At 41.2% G+C, this 15,584-nt stretch overlaps 1 protein-coding gene and 2 non-coding genes across 3 annotated transcripts in view; all 3 read left to right on the top strand.

The window, feature by feature from the left end:
- The first annotated feature begins 208 nt into the window (after positions 1–208).
- Positions 209–15,584, top strand: part of SF3B3 (splicing factor 3b subunit 3) — a 31,390-nt gene continuing 16,014 nt past the window's right edge. The window contains exons 1-11 of the mRNA XM_031949975.1: positions 209–342; positions 1,264–1,403; positions 2,448–2,774; positions 4,659–4,831; positions 5,319–5,460; positions 7,226–7,338; positions 7,785–7,922; positions 8,347–8,450; positions 10,110–10,275; positions 11,408–11,503; positions 12,978–13,050. Of these exons, the coding sequence (XP_031805835.1) occupies positions 1,334–1,403; positions 2,448–2,774; positions 4,659–4,831; positions 5,319–5,460; positions 7,226–7,338; positions 7,785–7,922; positions 8,347–8,450; positions 10,110–10,275; positions 11,408–11,503; positions 12,978–13,050 (1,402 nt within the window). The 5' untranslated portion in view covers positions 209–342; positions 1,264–1,333. The remainder of the gene's footprint in view (positions 343–1,263; positions 1,404–2,447; positions 2,775–4,658; positions 4,832–5,318; positions 5,461–7,225; positions 7,339–7,784; positions 7,923–8,346; positions 8,451–10,109; positions 10,276–11,407; positions 11,504–12,977; positions 13,051–15,584) is intronic.
- Positions 3,437–3,518, top strand: LOC111718716. The gene has a single exon (XR_002769218.1). It is a non-coding gene; the product is annotated as a small nucleolar RNA SNORD111 (small nucleolar RNA).
- Positions 7,498–7,586, top strand: LOC111718717. Its single transcript, XR_002769219.1, has one exon. It is a non-coding gene; the product is annotated as a small nucleolar RNA SNORD111 (small nucleolar RNA).

The following is a 15,584-nucleotide window of genomic DNA, read 5'->3' as shown; positions in this document are numbered from 1 at the left end:
TACGTAATCCCGGGGAAAATGCCGCACGCTTTCGTCACTGACACATAACACGACGCACTTTGATTTCTGAGAATCCGTTCCCTCGTCAGGAGGGAAGAAAGCATTCTCAAAATGGAACCAGGTGGAGGAGGGGCTGCGGTGGACGACTGATCAGGCGTAGCATCGGCTACCTCTTTCCCTTTGGCGCGGGACCGAAAGGTCCTCGCGCGGCGCCTGCGCACTTGGCTCGTTTGAACAGCGAATGTAGGAAGCCGGCGGAATGGCGCTGGTGGCGGCTTAGACCCTGTGGCGGGGGTAGATCTCTATCCGTCGGTTATCTGTGCCATCCTGCCCGCCCGCGGGGTAAGGAGCGGCTTCGCAGGCCCCGTGCACCCCATGGGGCAGGAGGGGTGAAGGGGAGCTGGTCCCTGCCGACGCTTCGAGGGTTTGGCGGGCCCGGCCTGCGGCAGGGAAGGCGATGGGGGGAGGCTGGGCCTAGGCCTCGGGCCCCGGGCCTAGGTCGGGGCGGTGGGGAGGAGGCGGCACGTGTGGTCCCCGCGCCCCCGGGAGGCCTCTTTCTGGGCCGGACCGAGCCCCGCGAGGGGCTGAGAGGCCTTGGAGTCGCCCGGGGCCAGGGGCGGGCACTGGGCGCGGCGCGCACGGAGCCCGAGGGGGGACCGGGCCCGTTATGCAGGTACTGCTGCCTGCCTGTGGCGGGCTGGGGGGGAGGCGGGGCGGGGGTTAAGGCTTCTCCTTGCCCCGTCCCGGTGGGCGATTCAGCGAGACTCGTCGAGTTCGGACCCGGGGCAAAGCCCTTTATCGCTGCCTGCCTCCGTTTCCTGATCTGTAAAATGGGAAGCGCGATAGCTCGCCCTTGCGGGGTTGCTGCGGAGACTCACGCAGCCGATACCTGCAGAGGACACGTGGGAGATGGAGAGACGCCGTCATCCTCCTTTTACAAATGGGGAAACTGAGGCTGCAGGATGTTGCGGGCTCTGCCAGCGAACGTCCGACCTTGACTCTGACTCCGGTGTTGTTCCGTCCGCTGCTTTCCCGAGGCTGCTCCGGCTCCCGTTACTCTCCTGAGGAGGGGACGCTTCTTAGTCGGAACAGTTTTCGATGTCCCTGGTTTAATGCATTTGGGAGGAAATACTAAGCTTGGAGATGGTTACATTGACCTTTCTTTTAAAAATTGTTGAATAGGAAAATAAAATGTTTATTTTATGAACTTAGCGAGCCCACAGGGTTTGAAACTATCAGTTTGTGTTCTTGCATGTCTTTTAGTGCTTCTTGGAGCAGATCTCTACAGAAACTTGAATTCAGAGATACTGGGTGGCCCTGTTACTTTGTCACCATGTTCCTGTACAACTTGACCTTGCAGCGAGCCACTGGTATCAGCTTTGCTATTCATGGCAACTTCTCAGGTAAGTTCTGTAGCCGGGTTTTTTCCAGTTTAAAAACAACTTTTTTTTTTTTTTCTTCAGTAGGATTGGGGAGACCCAGCAGTTTGCAAATAAGTTCATCTCACAGTCCCTAGGGTTGGTGTAGAGCAGGTCACCTTAAGGTTAGTTTCTTGTCTCCCCAGACATTTCAGCAGCCATCAGAAGTTCAACAGGACATTAAGTGGTTCCCAAAGTACTGTGGAAGAAAGAAAGATGCGGTGCTTTTGCTGAAGGAAGTCAGTTTAGCTGGAGAGAGAGGATGTATGTGTCAGTGAGAATTCGGTGCTTACTGTGTGTAAGTTGATTTGAGAGTAGGATGGGTGGGGGTTTACAGAGAAGGTAACTACTAGTTTCTCAAGGAGCAGAGATGTATATAAAGTAGCATATTTAGAATATAACCACCTTGCAAATGCAGTGGTTTGGGGAGAAAGGACACTTGCAGGAGTGAGGATCTAGAGTTAAGTCTTGAAGGAAGCATAGAAGTTTAGAGGGGAGATGGAAGATTGTATTATTTCTCTCTCTCTCTCTCTCTCTCTCTTAAATGAGAAATTTTTTTTTTTTTTTTGCTGAGGCAATTGATGTTAAGTGACTTGCCCAGGGTCACACAACTGGCATGTATTAAGTGTTTGAGGCCAGATTTGAACTTAAGGGCTGGCGCTCTATCCACTGTACCAACTAGCTGACCCTAGAGCTGGAAGTATATTTTTGGGGAAGGGGAGACTTATTCCAATGGCATAGATGTATAGAACGATTTCCCCCTCTCCCCCCCAAGGCAGTTAAACATAGAAGTAATTTGCTTTGGTCTGTAAGCATTCCCCCCCAGGCAGTTGGAGTTAAGTGACTTGCCCAGAGTCACACAGCCAGGAAGTGTTAGTGTCTGAGGTCTGAGGATTTGAACTCGGGTCCTCCTGACTTCAGGGCTGGTGCTCTACCCACTCTGCCACCTAGGTGCCCGAGCACTTCTTTGTTACTTTTTCAGATAGCTCTTGATGATTGTTCACAAACATCTTCCCTTCTTCCCTCTAGGAACCAAACAACAGGAGATTGTTGTTTCTCGAGGGAAGATTTTGGAGCTGCTCCGCCCTGACCCCAACACTGGGAAGGTACATACCCTATTGACTGTGGAAGTGTTTGGCGTTATCAGATCCCTCATGGCCTTCAGGTTAACAGGTGGTACAAAAGACTACATTGTGGTTGGCAGTGACTCAGGCCGAATTGTCATCCTGGAGTATCAGCCATCCAAGAACATGTTTGAGAAGATCCATCAGGAAACCTTTGGCAAGAGTGGGTGCCGCCGAATTGTGCCTGGACAATTCTTAGCTGTCGATCCCAAAGGCAGAGCTGTCATGATAAGTAAGTGATTTTTGCAACTGGATTTTTTTCTAGTTCTGCTTGTACTGATTGTTTAGTTTAAGGAGATTGCTGTGTGCTAGGAACTCTAGTTTCTGAAACTAGTTTTACCTGCTTAGAAAATGGACACATTTCTCTTGAGATTGTTAGGGCAAATTTACAATTTGTTGTTTGCTTGATTCAGTGCTGCCCATATTTTCATGACCCCATTTTGGAGTTAGATACTGGACTGGTTTGCCATTTCCTTCTTCAGCTCATTTGACAGATGAGGAAACTGAGGCAAAGTTAAGTGACTTGCCCAGGATCACACAGCTGCTAAGTGACCTAGGCCAGGTTTGAACTTGGGAACATAAAAGTGTTCCTGATTTCATGCCTGCCACCCCGCTGTAACTACTTAGCTGTCCTATTGGACAATGGCTGTCCATCTCTATAATTACTAATGGGTAAAATGTATTATAACTAAACAGTAGAGTAGGTTAAAAGTGAGTTCTAGATTTTTAAACGATGGGGTCAATATAAAAATCCTTCCCCTGCCTCCTGTAGTTTTCATAGCCATTGTCCCTCCTCTAGAACAAATTTGTCTTATTTGAGATGTGGTAGGGAGGAGGCATGCCTGTTTTGAGGAAGAAACTGGCTTGTTTGGCCTTCAGCATAAATGTTTCCATCAGCCTGAAATGATGATTTACATTCATGTCTCTTCTCTGAGATTTTTTCTGGAGAAAATATTGTGTATAACTGATCAGGCTTTGAGAGGGAAACTAGCTGAGGATCCCTGAAGTAATGGGAGTATTTAATCTTAGACTGAAAATAACTTTTCATTAGGTCCTAAATTTCCTTAAACACTTTAGCACATACAAATCTTTTTTGATAATAGCTTTTTATTTTCAAAATACATGCAAAGATAGTTTTCAATATTCACCCTTGCAAAAAAAAATTTGCAAAATGTTCCAAGTTTCCCTCATCTAGATAGCAAGTAATCCAATATATGTTAAACTTGAGCATTTCATCTATATGTATTTCCCTTGCTGTACGAGAAAAATCTGTTCAGAAAGGGGGGAAAAAAGCCAACAACAAAAAAGGTGAAAATATTATGTTGTGAACCACATTCAGTCCTCTGAGTGCAGGTGGGAATCTTCATCACAAATCTATTGAAATTAATCTGAATCACTTCATTGTTGAAAAGAGCCAGATCCATGAGAGTTGATCACCTAATTTTGTTGCTGTGTATAATATTCTTTTGGTTCTACTCATTTCACTTAGCATCAGTTCATGTAAGTCTTTCTAGAAATCATCCTGCTTATCATTTCTTACAGAACAATAATATTCTATAACATTCATATACCATAATTTATTCAGCCATTCTCCAACTGATGTGCATACACTCCGTTTCCAGTTCCTTGCCACTACAAAAGTCACATTTGTGAAAATAATTTCTTGGGAGTTTGATTGGTATGGCATTGAATGAGTAGATTAATTTAGGTAGAATTGTCATTTTTATATTAGTTCAGCCTACCCATGTGTATTATTTACACAAGTCAGTTTTTAAAAGGAGTTAGTAAGTACAAATAGAGGTGGAAAGTATGGTGAATGTAGCTCTATTGTGGGAGGGACAGTTGTTGGAGTGATACTTACTGGCTCTTGAACTTGATCGATCACTGGACTTGGTCAGGTCCTTAGGTCAATTCCTGTCTTTGACCCTTAGAAGCTATAATAATTAGGCATGTCTCAGTTACCTCATGTGAAGTGAACTATTTGAATTAAGTGGAGTTCCAGCTTTAAATCTTGTGATTTTTTAATCTTCATGGGGTTTGAGCTATGGGCTTTTTTCTTTAGTTGTTTTCTTCATGATGTGGATTGGCCATGTTTGTTTTTTGTTTTCATCTTCAGGTGCCATTGAAAAGCAGAAATTGGTTTACATTCTCAACAGAGATGCTGCTGCTCGGCTTACCATTTCCTCCCCTTTGGAAGCCCACAAAGCAAATACTTTGGTTTATCATGTGGTGGGAGTAGATGTCGGATTTGAAAATCCCATGTTTGCTTGTCTGGAGATGGATTATGAGGTAAAGGTCACCATAGATTAAGTTTCCTTCTACTTTGCTTCATATTGGGTCAGCATTTTTAAAACAGTGCCTTCTGCTACATAGTTTCTTGTCTCTGTTCTCCTGCTGTTGTCTCCAGTCCTACTTTTGGCAGTGGACTGCTGCCCACCCCCCCCCTCTTTTTTTTTTTTTTTTTTTTACCCTGAAATGTTTAGGAATTGATTTGCACATATTCAATATCCTGGGCTCTGATTTGAGCTATCTACCCCGATCAGTGAATCGTTATTCAACACAGAGGACACATAGAAAGACAAGATGTCCCTGTCTGCAGAGAGCTTATAGTTTGAGAGGAGATGACAGACAAAAGACCTGTACAAACAAACTATAGATAGGAGAGATGAAAATTGATTTTGGTAACCTCAGGATACAGACCCTCCTGACACTGGTCTTCATTCTACCAGGAGATTCTAACCTGATTTTGCTCCTTTCTGCTTTTTGTTCTTTGCAGGAAGCAGACAATGATCCAACAGGAGAAGCAGCTGCCAATACCCAACAGACGCTCACTTTCTATGAGTTGGATTTAGGGTTAAACCATGTGGTCCGAAAATATAGTGAACCTTTGGAGGAGCATGGCAATTTTCTCATCACAGGTATTTCCTCCTTTAAGCTGCTTCCTCCCCTTCCTCAGGTTACTGCCCATCTCCAGGTCTGGCCTCAGTCAGGCTGGAATGAGTAAATGAGATTGGGTGTGGGAGTGATCCCAGCAGATGGGGCTGATGAGTTCATTGAAGTCGTGAGTTAAAAAGGAAGCAAAGCAGAGGGCTCAGAGTTTGATGGTAGGAGGGAGACCCAGGAAGAAGTGTTGACCGGAACACCAGGAAGTTCAGTGTCATTGAAACTCGGTGTGGGAAGCATTTCAAGAAAGAATTTATTATTAAAATGAGATGGGGGAGATAGCAGGACATGAGGGCTGAAGCGCTTGGAACCTTACATTGACAGCTGGAGGTCATTGAATCCAACTGCCTTCTACTATAGAGGAGAAAATAGTGCCAAGATTATGTGATGATTTCAGTAATGTAAAAGCTAGATTACAGTGCGGTCTGGAGGGGGAATGACTAGACAGAAAGTAGATAGAAAACAATAAGGGAGTTATTTGAGTGGAAGAAATTGGAGGTAGTTGGTAGGATCAAGCAGAAGGAGCGAGTATGTGTGTTGACATAGGAAAATTCTTGAAAAATGAATTGGGGGAAAATGAATTTAAATTCATGTTGGAGCATTTTAATGGTTTCAGGCAAACATTTGTAAACCAAGTTTTGGGGGACAGGTATATGTCATGAGAAATGGTCCCTGACTTTGATCTGATAACAGAAAGAGATGTAGAATCATAGATTTAAAGGGGAACAAGAGACCATAGCCCAAAGCTCTCCTTTCCCAGTGAGGGAAGTGGCTTAGAAGTCAGTACAGATGAAAACTTGACTGAAGTTGAGGATTTCACATATCCACACTATGCTTCTATTTTGTCAGCAATTTTTGTCTAATATTGAGTATTTATCCCAAAGCTGGAGTCTTTGGGTATATCAAACACTAGATTACTGTAGTTTTTGTAAAAGTCTTGTGAACCTAACCTATTCCACCTATCCATGACTCTGTTTCTTAGTCTGTACCAAAATGATTTTGATGACCACTTCTTTATAATATAGTTTTAGGTGTGGTACAGTTAGATCACCTTCATTTGCTTCCTCTCCACTGCCTATTAGTTTCTTGAAATTCAAGACCTTTTGTTCTTCCAGATAAATTTTGTTATATTTTCTAGCTCTGTAAAGCAATTTCTTGGCAGTTTGATTGGTATGACACTAAATAAGTTGATTAATTTAGGTTGAATTTTCATTTTTATATTCGTCAGGCCTACCCACAAGCACATGATATTCTTCTAGTTGTTTAGATCTAACTTTATTTGTCTTGTAATTGCCTCATATAGTCCTGGCTTTGTCTTGGCAAGTAAACTCCCAAATATTTTATGTTATCTACTGGAAGTTTAAATGGAATTTCTCTTTGTATCTCTTGCTTCTGGATTTTATTGGTAACATATTAAAATGCTGTTGATTTATGGGGATTTATTTTGTGTACACATTCTATGCTTCAGTGTGTTAGCAGAGCTTTTGCATTTGTGAGGGTTCTGCTCTGCCACAAACTTTGTGCTTGACTCTGTTCCTTATTCAACCATAAAAAGGTAAACATTACACTTGGTGCATCCCAACAAGCTAGATAAGATTGAAATTAAAAGCACAACTCTGGTGAATTTCTCCATTTGGAATGTACTGTGTATATTGAACTATGGTCTGCTTTTGGGAGAGGGAATTGGTAAAATTTTGAGGTTATCTGGCCTTGCTAACATGTTTTGCTTCATCCCCACAGTGCCAGGAGGCTCAGATGGTCCAAGTGGTGTATTGATCTGTTCTGAAAACTACATCACCTATAAGAACTTTGGTGATCAGCCTGATATCAGATGTCCCATTCCTAGGAGGCGGGTGAGACCTTTTGGGATTAACAGGAGGGAGAAGGGTATTTGGGAATAGAAATAGAGAAGGAACTTGGGCGAGGAGAAAGTAAAGTAAGTGATGGAAAGATAATTGATTAGATAGTAATGTCTTGTGTCATAAGCCAGTTGTATATGAAGACTTTGCTCATTGCCTGAAATGATGATTATTTCATGATTCTTCTCTGAATTTTTTTTTCCCTGAAGACAAAACTTACCTCTCTGAATCTGATCAGGCTCTGAGGCCCCAATAGGGTCAAGACTGGCCATAGTCTTTGTCACTAACATTGTTGAGGCAGCTATTGATGACACAGGTACATAAAGTTATGATTTGGCTCCTTTTGCTGTGACTAAAATGTCATCCTCTGCTTCAGACCCAGTGATTGTTCTGAAAGGAAAAGTGCCATTTCTAAGATCTTGATTGTTTGCCTTTGTTAGAATGATTTGGATGACCCTGAGAGAGGAATGATTTTTGTCTGCTCTGCCACCCATAAGACCAAGTCTATGTTCTTCTTTTTGGCACAAACTGAGCAAGGAGACATTTTCAAAATCACTTTGGAGACAGATGAAGACATGGTAAGTAGATTAAGAAAGGAGTGAGAGCATTTTTATCTGTTGGAATTAGTGTTTGTGATGCATGTGTGCTTTTTTGTCACATCCCCCTACATTTTGATTATATATCTTTTCCTTCTTCAAAGCCTATAGCTAGTTCATTCTCTGTATAGTTGGGAGGTCCTTTCTATATGGAGATTGTCATATTGGTAGAAGTTAACTAACTGAAGTAGAGGGCTAACTCTTTTATATTAGGCAGAAAGAGAGTAATGCCATATAGTGTTACCTGGCTTTTTGGGTGTACCATGTAGAATAGCTAGATTGTTTGATTTTCATTTCAACTTCCCAGTATTTGGGTGCTTCATATGCTTATCATAAAACCCCTCCTAGTAGTCCCAAAATGTGCTATGCCATTTAATCCATTCTCTGTTCTGTTGTCTGCTTTCAGGTTACTGAAATCCGGCTGAAGTATTTTGATACTGTCCCTGTGGCTGCTGCTATGTGTGTGCTTAAAACAGGCTTCCTCTTTGTGGCATCAGAATTTGGAAATCAGTGAGTATCTCTTAGTGCTGTTTCACCAGTTTTAGTCCTAATTGGCCTCTATAGTGCACTTAAAAAAAAAAAAAAAAAAAAACAGTGGCTTTTTTTCATTCCTTATCTTGGGAGCATTTAATCCTTACAACAGGAGCCTGTGTCCCATGGTGTTGCTCCACCTCTCTTGACAGATGTCCTTATCCTAGTTTCTCTGTAGGTCCATTCTTCACGGTTCTGACCTTTAACCTGTCTTTTTCTGTGATTTCATCTCCTCCTGCACCTTTAGCCTTTGTGCAAATAATTCCCAGATCGCTCTATCCTTTCATCCTAAATTTCATTCCTTCAACTGGATAGCTCATTTTTTCAATCAGTCTTCATTGAATACTTTTAGTAAACCTCAGGTATTACTTGACTAAAAGTTTTTTCTTGTTTAAGCCACTTACGCTCTCCAGTGCTGTTTCCTCATCTAGAGGTTAATCTAGTTTTCCAGCTCCAAATCTATGTTACAGTGACCTTCCACACTGATTCCTTCTAACATTTCTGTGAATAGTGTGCTAGTTCTCTCCCAATAACCCAGTCTCCAAACCTCTACTAAAATGCATGGGGTATTAAGAATGAGTTGATCAGCATCTGCCAATTCTTTGTAACATCTCTTGCTTGGATCAACATAGTGTACCCTCTTAATTGTTTTCTTTGTATCTAATTCATTATGAACAGACTTGAAATTATTATCCAAAATAGAAATTTTTCATTAAATTATTCAGTTTAGAGAGTTAAGAAATCTTTGTATGTCATTTTACTGCTTAATCAATAGTCATTAAAGACCCAGTGTGCTGAATGTATCCTTTTTCTGAGCATGAACTGGAAGCTTCTTATATAATTGTATTAAGATTTAGGTATCTGGGATTTAATCCAGGCTTTACCTAATTATCTGTTTGATTTGGAGACTTATTTGACTTAGTTGACCTCTTTGCTTATAGATTTAAGAGCATTTCAACTTTGTAGGCTGCAGTTAAAGAATGTTATTAGCAGTTCTAATCTAATGTCATTGCTTTCCCTTTGTTGGTTTGCCCTTGAACCAATACGCCATTAATTAGGCTGGCTGGGTAAGGACAAATCAGTTGTATTGCTTATTAGCAGTCTTAATTAACTGAATTGTTAAACCAGGGCACTTCCCAGTTGTCCATTCCCAACATGTTTAACAATGTAAATTTTAGGGCCCCAAAAGTCGGACACATTTGTTAGGGAATATGTGGAAGATGATTAGAATGGAGTTTGGCAATTCTTTAAATTTCTTTTATTCATTCTATTTCACTAAGAGATTGTATGTATCATATTTATGCAACTTGCATGCTTGTATCTATGAAACTTTTAAAATTGTCGGTATTTCCTTTCTTTGGTTTTACTATATGTATCAAAGATTACTCTGCTGATGTCTGTTCAGTAAATTTCTTCAGCCCTGCTCTCTGCTTAATACTAATGAAGAAAACCAAATGCTGGTAAACAGAATTTCTTGAAATTTTTCTGATTCTGCAGAACAGTCTCTGCTAAAAATTAATATAGGTTATTTGTGGAGCAATAAGATAATTTTAATTTTTTGTTCTTCATTCATGACAAGATTCTTCCCATTTCCTGGCAAGTGCTCTAAGCAAAGTTTTGATTCTTCTTCCTTCACAGTTACCTGTATCAGATTGCCCACCTTGGTGATGATGATGAAGAACCCGAGTTCTCATCTGCCATGCCCTTGGAAGAAGGAGACACATTCTTCTTCCAGCCTCGGCCTCTCAAAAATTTAGTGTTGGTGGATGAACTGGATAGTCTCTCCCCTATTCTGTTTTGTCAGGTACAGCCCAGTCCTTCTCTTCTGTCCTCGAGTATAATGGGCGAAGCATCAACACCTCAGATGGAGACGGACATTTTTCTGCCCTAGCTAGGTTGGAATGTGCAAGGCTTAAGTCTTTCCTGAGGGAAAAGAATTGTACGCACTCTTCTAGGGAGTCTGGCAGTGTTTCTGTGAGAGGCTTAGGCAGAATTTTGAGCCCTCCTTTAAATATAACTCTTTAAATTACTTAAGGTGGGGGAATGGGAGGAATAATATATATAGAATTCATTATTTCTAATTGTATAGAAGTTAACTTGGGGCAGAAAGTTTTTTATTTTTATACCTAATATCTTGTATGTATTAGGCCAATTAATGTGCAATTTTTTTTACATTAAATTTTTTATTTCCTTAAAAATAATCATTTCCCCCAAGGAGAGAGACACAACATATGGGAAGAATTTTGGTTCTTATGGGGATACATTAAAAGTAGTATTTTTTTTTTTAACATTTGAAATTAAAGTTATGAAAAACAAGATAAAACTCAGTCAAGAAAATCACGACATGACCAGTTTTGGCCTGAAACCTTGATTACTTTTTGTGTGTCTCTTTTCTACAAGGGAATCTGGAAAGTTTCTGAATTTTTTATATTGGGTTTTTTGTTGTTGTTGGGTTTTTAAATTTAGACTCTTTCCCTCTTGAGAAAAGAATAGAATTGAGAACAACAGAAAATGAAACTAGGGGTCCCATTTAGCTAGTTGGGTTTCTTTGTTTGGAAAACATAATTGCTCTAAATTTACTTTGGACAATTTTGTAGTTGAAGGAATGGATGAAAACTTAATAAAGAAAAAAGTATCTTTGTAAAGTGTAGTATCCCCCTAAATTAGAGAAAATTTCCCTAAATCCCAGAGACTTGACAATCTCTTAGGAACCTGTCTTCAATTTTATCCTATTAATTTGAAGAATTTTGTGCTGGTCACAAAAATTGAAGACATTTCTTGTGACAGGCTCTCCCCTTTCACTCCAGGATTGATACTGCCTTTTTGGAGCTAGGGGAACCATATTACAACAGAGTGAAATGTCAGATTAGCTCCAGCTGAATCAGCTTGATTTTGTTTGGTTTGGGATGATAGAGTAACCAAGTTCTTCTGTGCAGATTGCTGATCTGGCCAATGAAGATACCCCACAGCTGTATGTAGCTTGTGGCAGGGGACCACGATCTTCTCTGAGGGTTTTGAGGCATGGACTTGAGGTAAGGTGGATTGCCAGATTACTTCATAGGATCATGGAATAACATTGATGTGATAGAATACACTTTTATTCTGGTTGTAGTGAAGGCAGTTAGGATTTGGTTTGTTGAGTATTTTTTAAAAATCCACTTCCCAGGGGGACACCACAGCTCTAAACTAAATGATACAAAATGAGGGGGTTTCCTAGGTCAAAGGCCTGGGGTCAGTGAGGCAGTGGTATACAAATGTAGTGTATTGGGTACTCGGCACTAACATGATTAAATCCATTCTGAATACCATAAGAACTCCAATCCATGTCCTTATATATGTTACCTTATAGAATACAGCAAGAGCTCTTGATCTGTAAAACAATGACCCTGGAAAATGTCATCAAGAGCCCTAAGTCATCTAAAGGGTTACTTGAATTGGTTCTGTTAAAATAGCATCCGTACTTCTGTCTAGTTTTGTTTTTCAGTCTTCCAGAAAAATTGAAATATTTTTGAAATTGTAAATAGTCTGTTTATTTTCATTGGCCTTAATGCAGTCTTCTGTCTTCAATTTTATCCTATTAATTTGAAGAATTTTGTGCTGATCACAAAAATTGGAGACATTTCTTTCTACCTATCTTTAAGGTTCATGTTTGTCATTAGTCCCATCCCTTACTTTGTCACTTCAGGTCATTTCCAACCCTACTATCTTAATTCTATCCCTAAATTTAAAGCTTAAATTAAGTTTGTTTTTTGTTTTGTTTGTTTGTTTTTGGCATTGTCTTAGTTGACTTGGTTTTGCATTGTCTGTGATGGGGTTGTTATCCTACTGGGCCAAGTCATTAACTTTGGCATTAAATCTGGTCTTGAACTTAGTCCACTGAATTAATACTCCTAATGAAATTTGATAGTGTGTTATCATCTTGTGGATCATGAGCTACCCCTTTGGCTAGAGATTATATATAAGGATACAAGTTACAGTTCTTCCTATACCATTCAAAATGGACTTAGTCTTTTTAGTGCTTAGTGGACAATATGGTACCTTTTCATCCCACTGTGTTGTGGCCTTCCTAGATATTCTTTGTAAGTTACTTTTGCCTGGTGACTGAGCTGATGACGATGAACCTCTATATAGCAACTTTGGTTTACATCTGATGGACAAAATCCATGATTAGGCCTGGACTCAGAAGCTTTCTAGCTTAGCTAGTTTTTCAGAATGTGCTATTGATGGCCTTTTAAAATCTGGGGCTCCCTCTACCTCAGGATGAGGAAGAGAAGCATTATGGTGCTATTTCCTTGGGTTATTTCTGAGCAGTCCGGCATGGAAAAAAGGGTTTGTAATGAGTGCAGACATTAAGCATACTAGGGGAGTCAGACCATTCTTTCTCGGGTTCCCTCCTGACAGTTGCAGAGAAGATCCTTGAGAGTTGACCTAAGCTATTTGCTGTCTAGTCAGTGGGCAGCAAGATTGTTCCAGCCAGATTCAGTCTTTGTCTCTTTTTTCTGCCAGGTGTCAGAAATGGCCGTCTCTGAGCTGCCCGGTAATCCCAATGCTGTCTGGACTGTCCGCCGGCACATTGAAGGTAGGTAACTTTTTCCCAACAGCCAAATACAATCCCTTGGGCAAAGGCTCATCACCCCAGAAGGATGCAGTTATGAAGCTTTTATGGTCACAGGCTTTTCATATTTTGACTTTTGTTTTGAGGCAGTTTAATTGGAGATGGCCTAGCCAAGATGTTCTCTAGTGGCTGAGTGACCACCTTTTACAATATATGGTAGTTTGCAGGCTACATTCCCTGCAGGGATAGATTCCTCAGGTTCCAGTGAGACACATAACAATATATTTTTCCTAAAACACTAATTTCAGGTCCAAATAATAGTTGCATTTCCTGTTTTGATAGCCATTATTTGGCCATAAAAGCAAAATGTGCCTAATTGACATTAGTCATTTGACAAATAGGCAGAGTTTACACGAGTCTGTTCTGCTCTGAAGAATGATTATATCTGAGAAAACCAAATTCTGAGCAGAACATTCTACTGAGACTGAGGAGAGAGCTGGTAGTTACCTCTTACAGAAGGTTGTTTTCACCATTGCTACTTGGCCAGAATGTGAACAGTAAGGAAGAGGGAGTGGTGTTGACAGGGCTTGTTCCTGGGAGTTTGTTCCAGGACTAAAACCCAAGTCTGCCTGTTTTCCTTTGTCACCCACTTGTTCTCTCAAGTTATCCTCAATGGACCTCTCATGGGAGTACTGTCCTGAGGGAACAGTGAGAGAGATCTTTCTGAGCTTGTGGAGGGAGAACTTAATTGTTAGGGGAGAGAAGAGGCAGGCCGCATCACAGGAACTGGGTGGGGGAGCCTCAGCTTTGCCTTTTGCCCCTCTTGGATTGGGCAAAACATAGCTTCTTCATCTTTGCACAAGGGATAATGCTGGTTGAACCAATCTACCTCACTGGTTTATCACAAGGAAAATGCTTAAGACACTTAATTAGGGAGAAGGGAGGATGTTTTCCATCTTTGATGTATAGTTTCTTGGCTACTTAATTTAGATACAATGTAGATATAAGAAATTGCTTGAAATATGGCAGCAGCAGGACCTGAATCAATTACTCTAAATTTTCAAAGTTTTTAAGAATTTTCAAAACCTTTTTCATTGTATCTGTGATGTCCCTAGAAGAATATTCAAGGCAACAACAAAATTCATTCCTTTGACATTGTGACTTTCTGGTATTGTAGGTTTTTTGAAAAATACTATGTGAGAGACTGCACCATCTTGATTTGATCCAGATCAATAAGATGTGGAATTTTATGGGAGAAGGTGTTAGTTATGGTGAATTTGGACAAGACCATGGGTCCTGAGCACTCCCCCAATAAATAATGTGGGAAGTTCTCATTCCTGCCTGTGATAAGGCTAGACCCTGTTTATTCAAGAATTCATTTGTTAAAAAAAAACATGTAGTGTACAGTACTCTCTAGTAGGCACCGTGGAAGCTAGAAGCATGAAGGATACTTAGGCCCTACTCTTACCAAACCCAGAATCTACTGGGGAGAATGAGACACATTGCACAGTACAGGGCCATGTGTGGTTCCTAGCGTGAGAGGAGTCCCAAGCCTCTGAGGATTCTGAAGCTGAAGAGAACATCAAGGTGTGGGGATCATCATTCTACTCTCTTTTGGTTGAAAACCAAAAATGAAACCAAGTTTTATCCACCTCGACTCTTTTTCTCCTGAAACCCCAGGTGATAGTTGTGTTGCTGTTCAGTGACCTATCCTTCTGTTGCCACATGCTTCAGTCTTCATGGCAAATACTAACCTTGGCTGGTACTTGGTGATACACACTACCAATACCAAGCCTTTTTTTCTCTTCCACAGGTGGCTGGTGGAGGTGCTGATCACCACAGGTGTGTACCTACGGCTAGGGTCTACTGTGGGGTTTCACAGGTTCCCCAGGGAGAGAACATGCAAAAAAGTAATGGGGCTGCCCTGCCAGCAGAGCAACTCCCAGAGAGTGACTTTGCAGCTGGACTTCCGTCTGTGGTCACGATACTTGTGAACCCACCTGCCCAGATCTTCAGTGGTCAGAGGCAGAAATTAGTTGCCTTCTACTGCCCCTTCTTCTCCCACAGCTTTTAAGAACCATAACTCATCTGGATCTCTCACTAACCCTAAAAAACATAACATCAGGTTTATTCTTTCTTTGTGATTAGCACAGGTTGAGAGATTTGTCCCCAAAGGAGACATGTTGAGTATGGTTGAGGCAAAGAAAGAAAAAACTGCATGATAGCAAATTTTTTCATTGAAAAGCCCAATGTACAGTTGACATAGATGTCCAAGAAAGGGTAAGAGGGATTTGGGTATTGAACCATCTAGATGGTTATTTCCATTCTTGTCTCCTATGCTTAGCCTCAGCAGCTGGACAGAGGGCAGTCATGAGCATTTCCTGATGGAAGTGTTTCCACAATGGTTAGTTGTTTCTACAGGTCAGAGAAAGACCTAAGTCTTCTTCATTAGCTTGTATGACGGGGTCTCTCCTTCAGCCAGAATCCGGATAGGGAATTGGCAGATAGTCCCAAATGCCTTATTGTGCTTAAGAATTTTTTCCCTTAAGAGTTGCCCC

Source organism: Sarcophilus harrisii, chromosome 2, assembly GCF_902635505.1.
Source record: "Sarcophilus harrisii chromosome 2, mSarHar1.11, whole genome shotgun sequence".
Lineage (NCBI taxonomy): Eukaryota > Metazoa > Chordata > Mammalia > Dasyuromorphia > Dasyuridae > Sarcophilus > Sarcophilus harrisii.
Note: the sequence above shows the minus strand (reverse complement) of the source record. Positions and strands in the feature narration are given on the sequence as shown.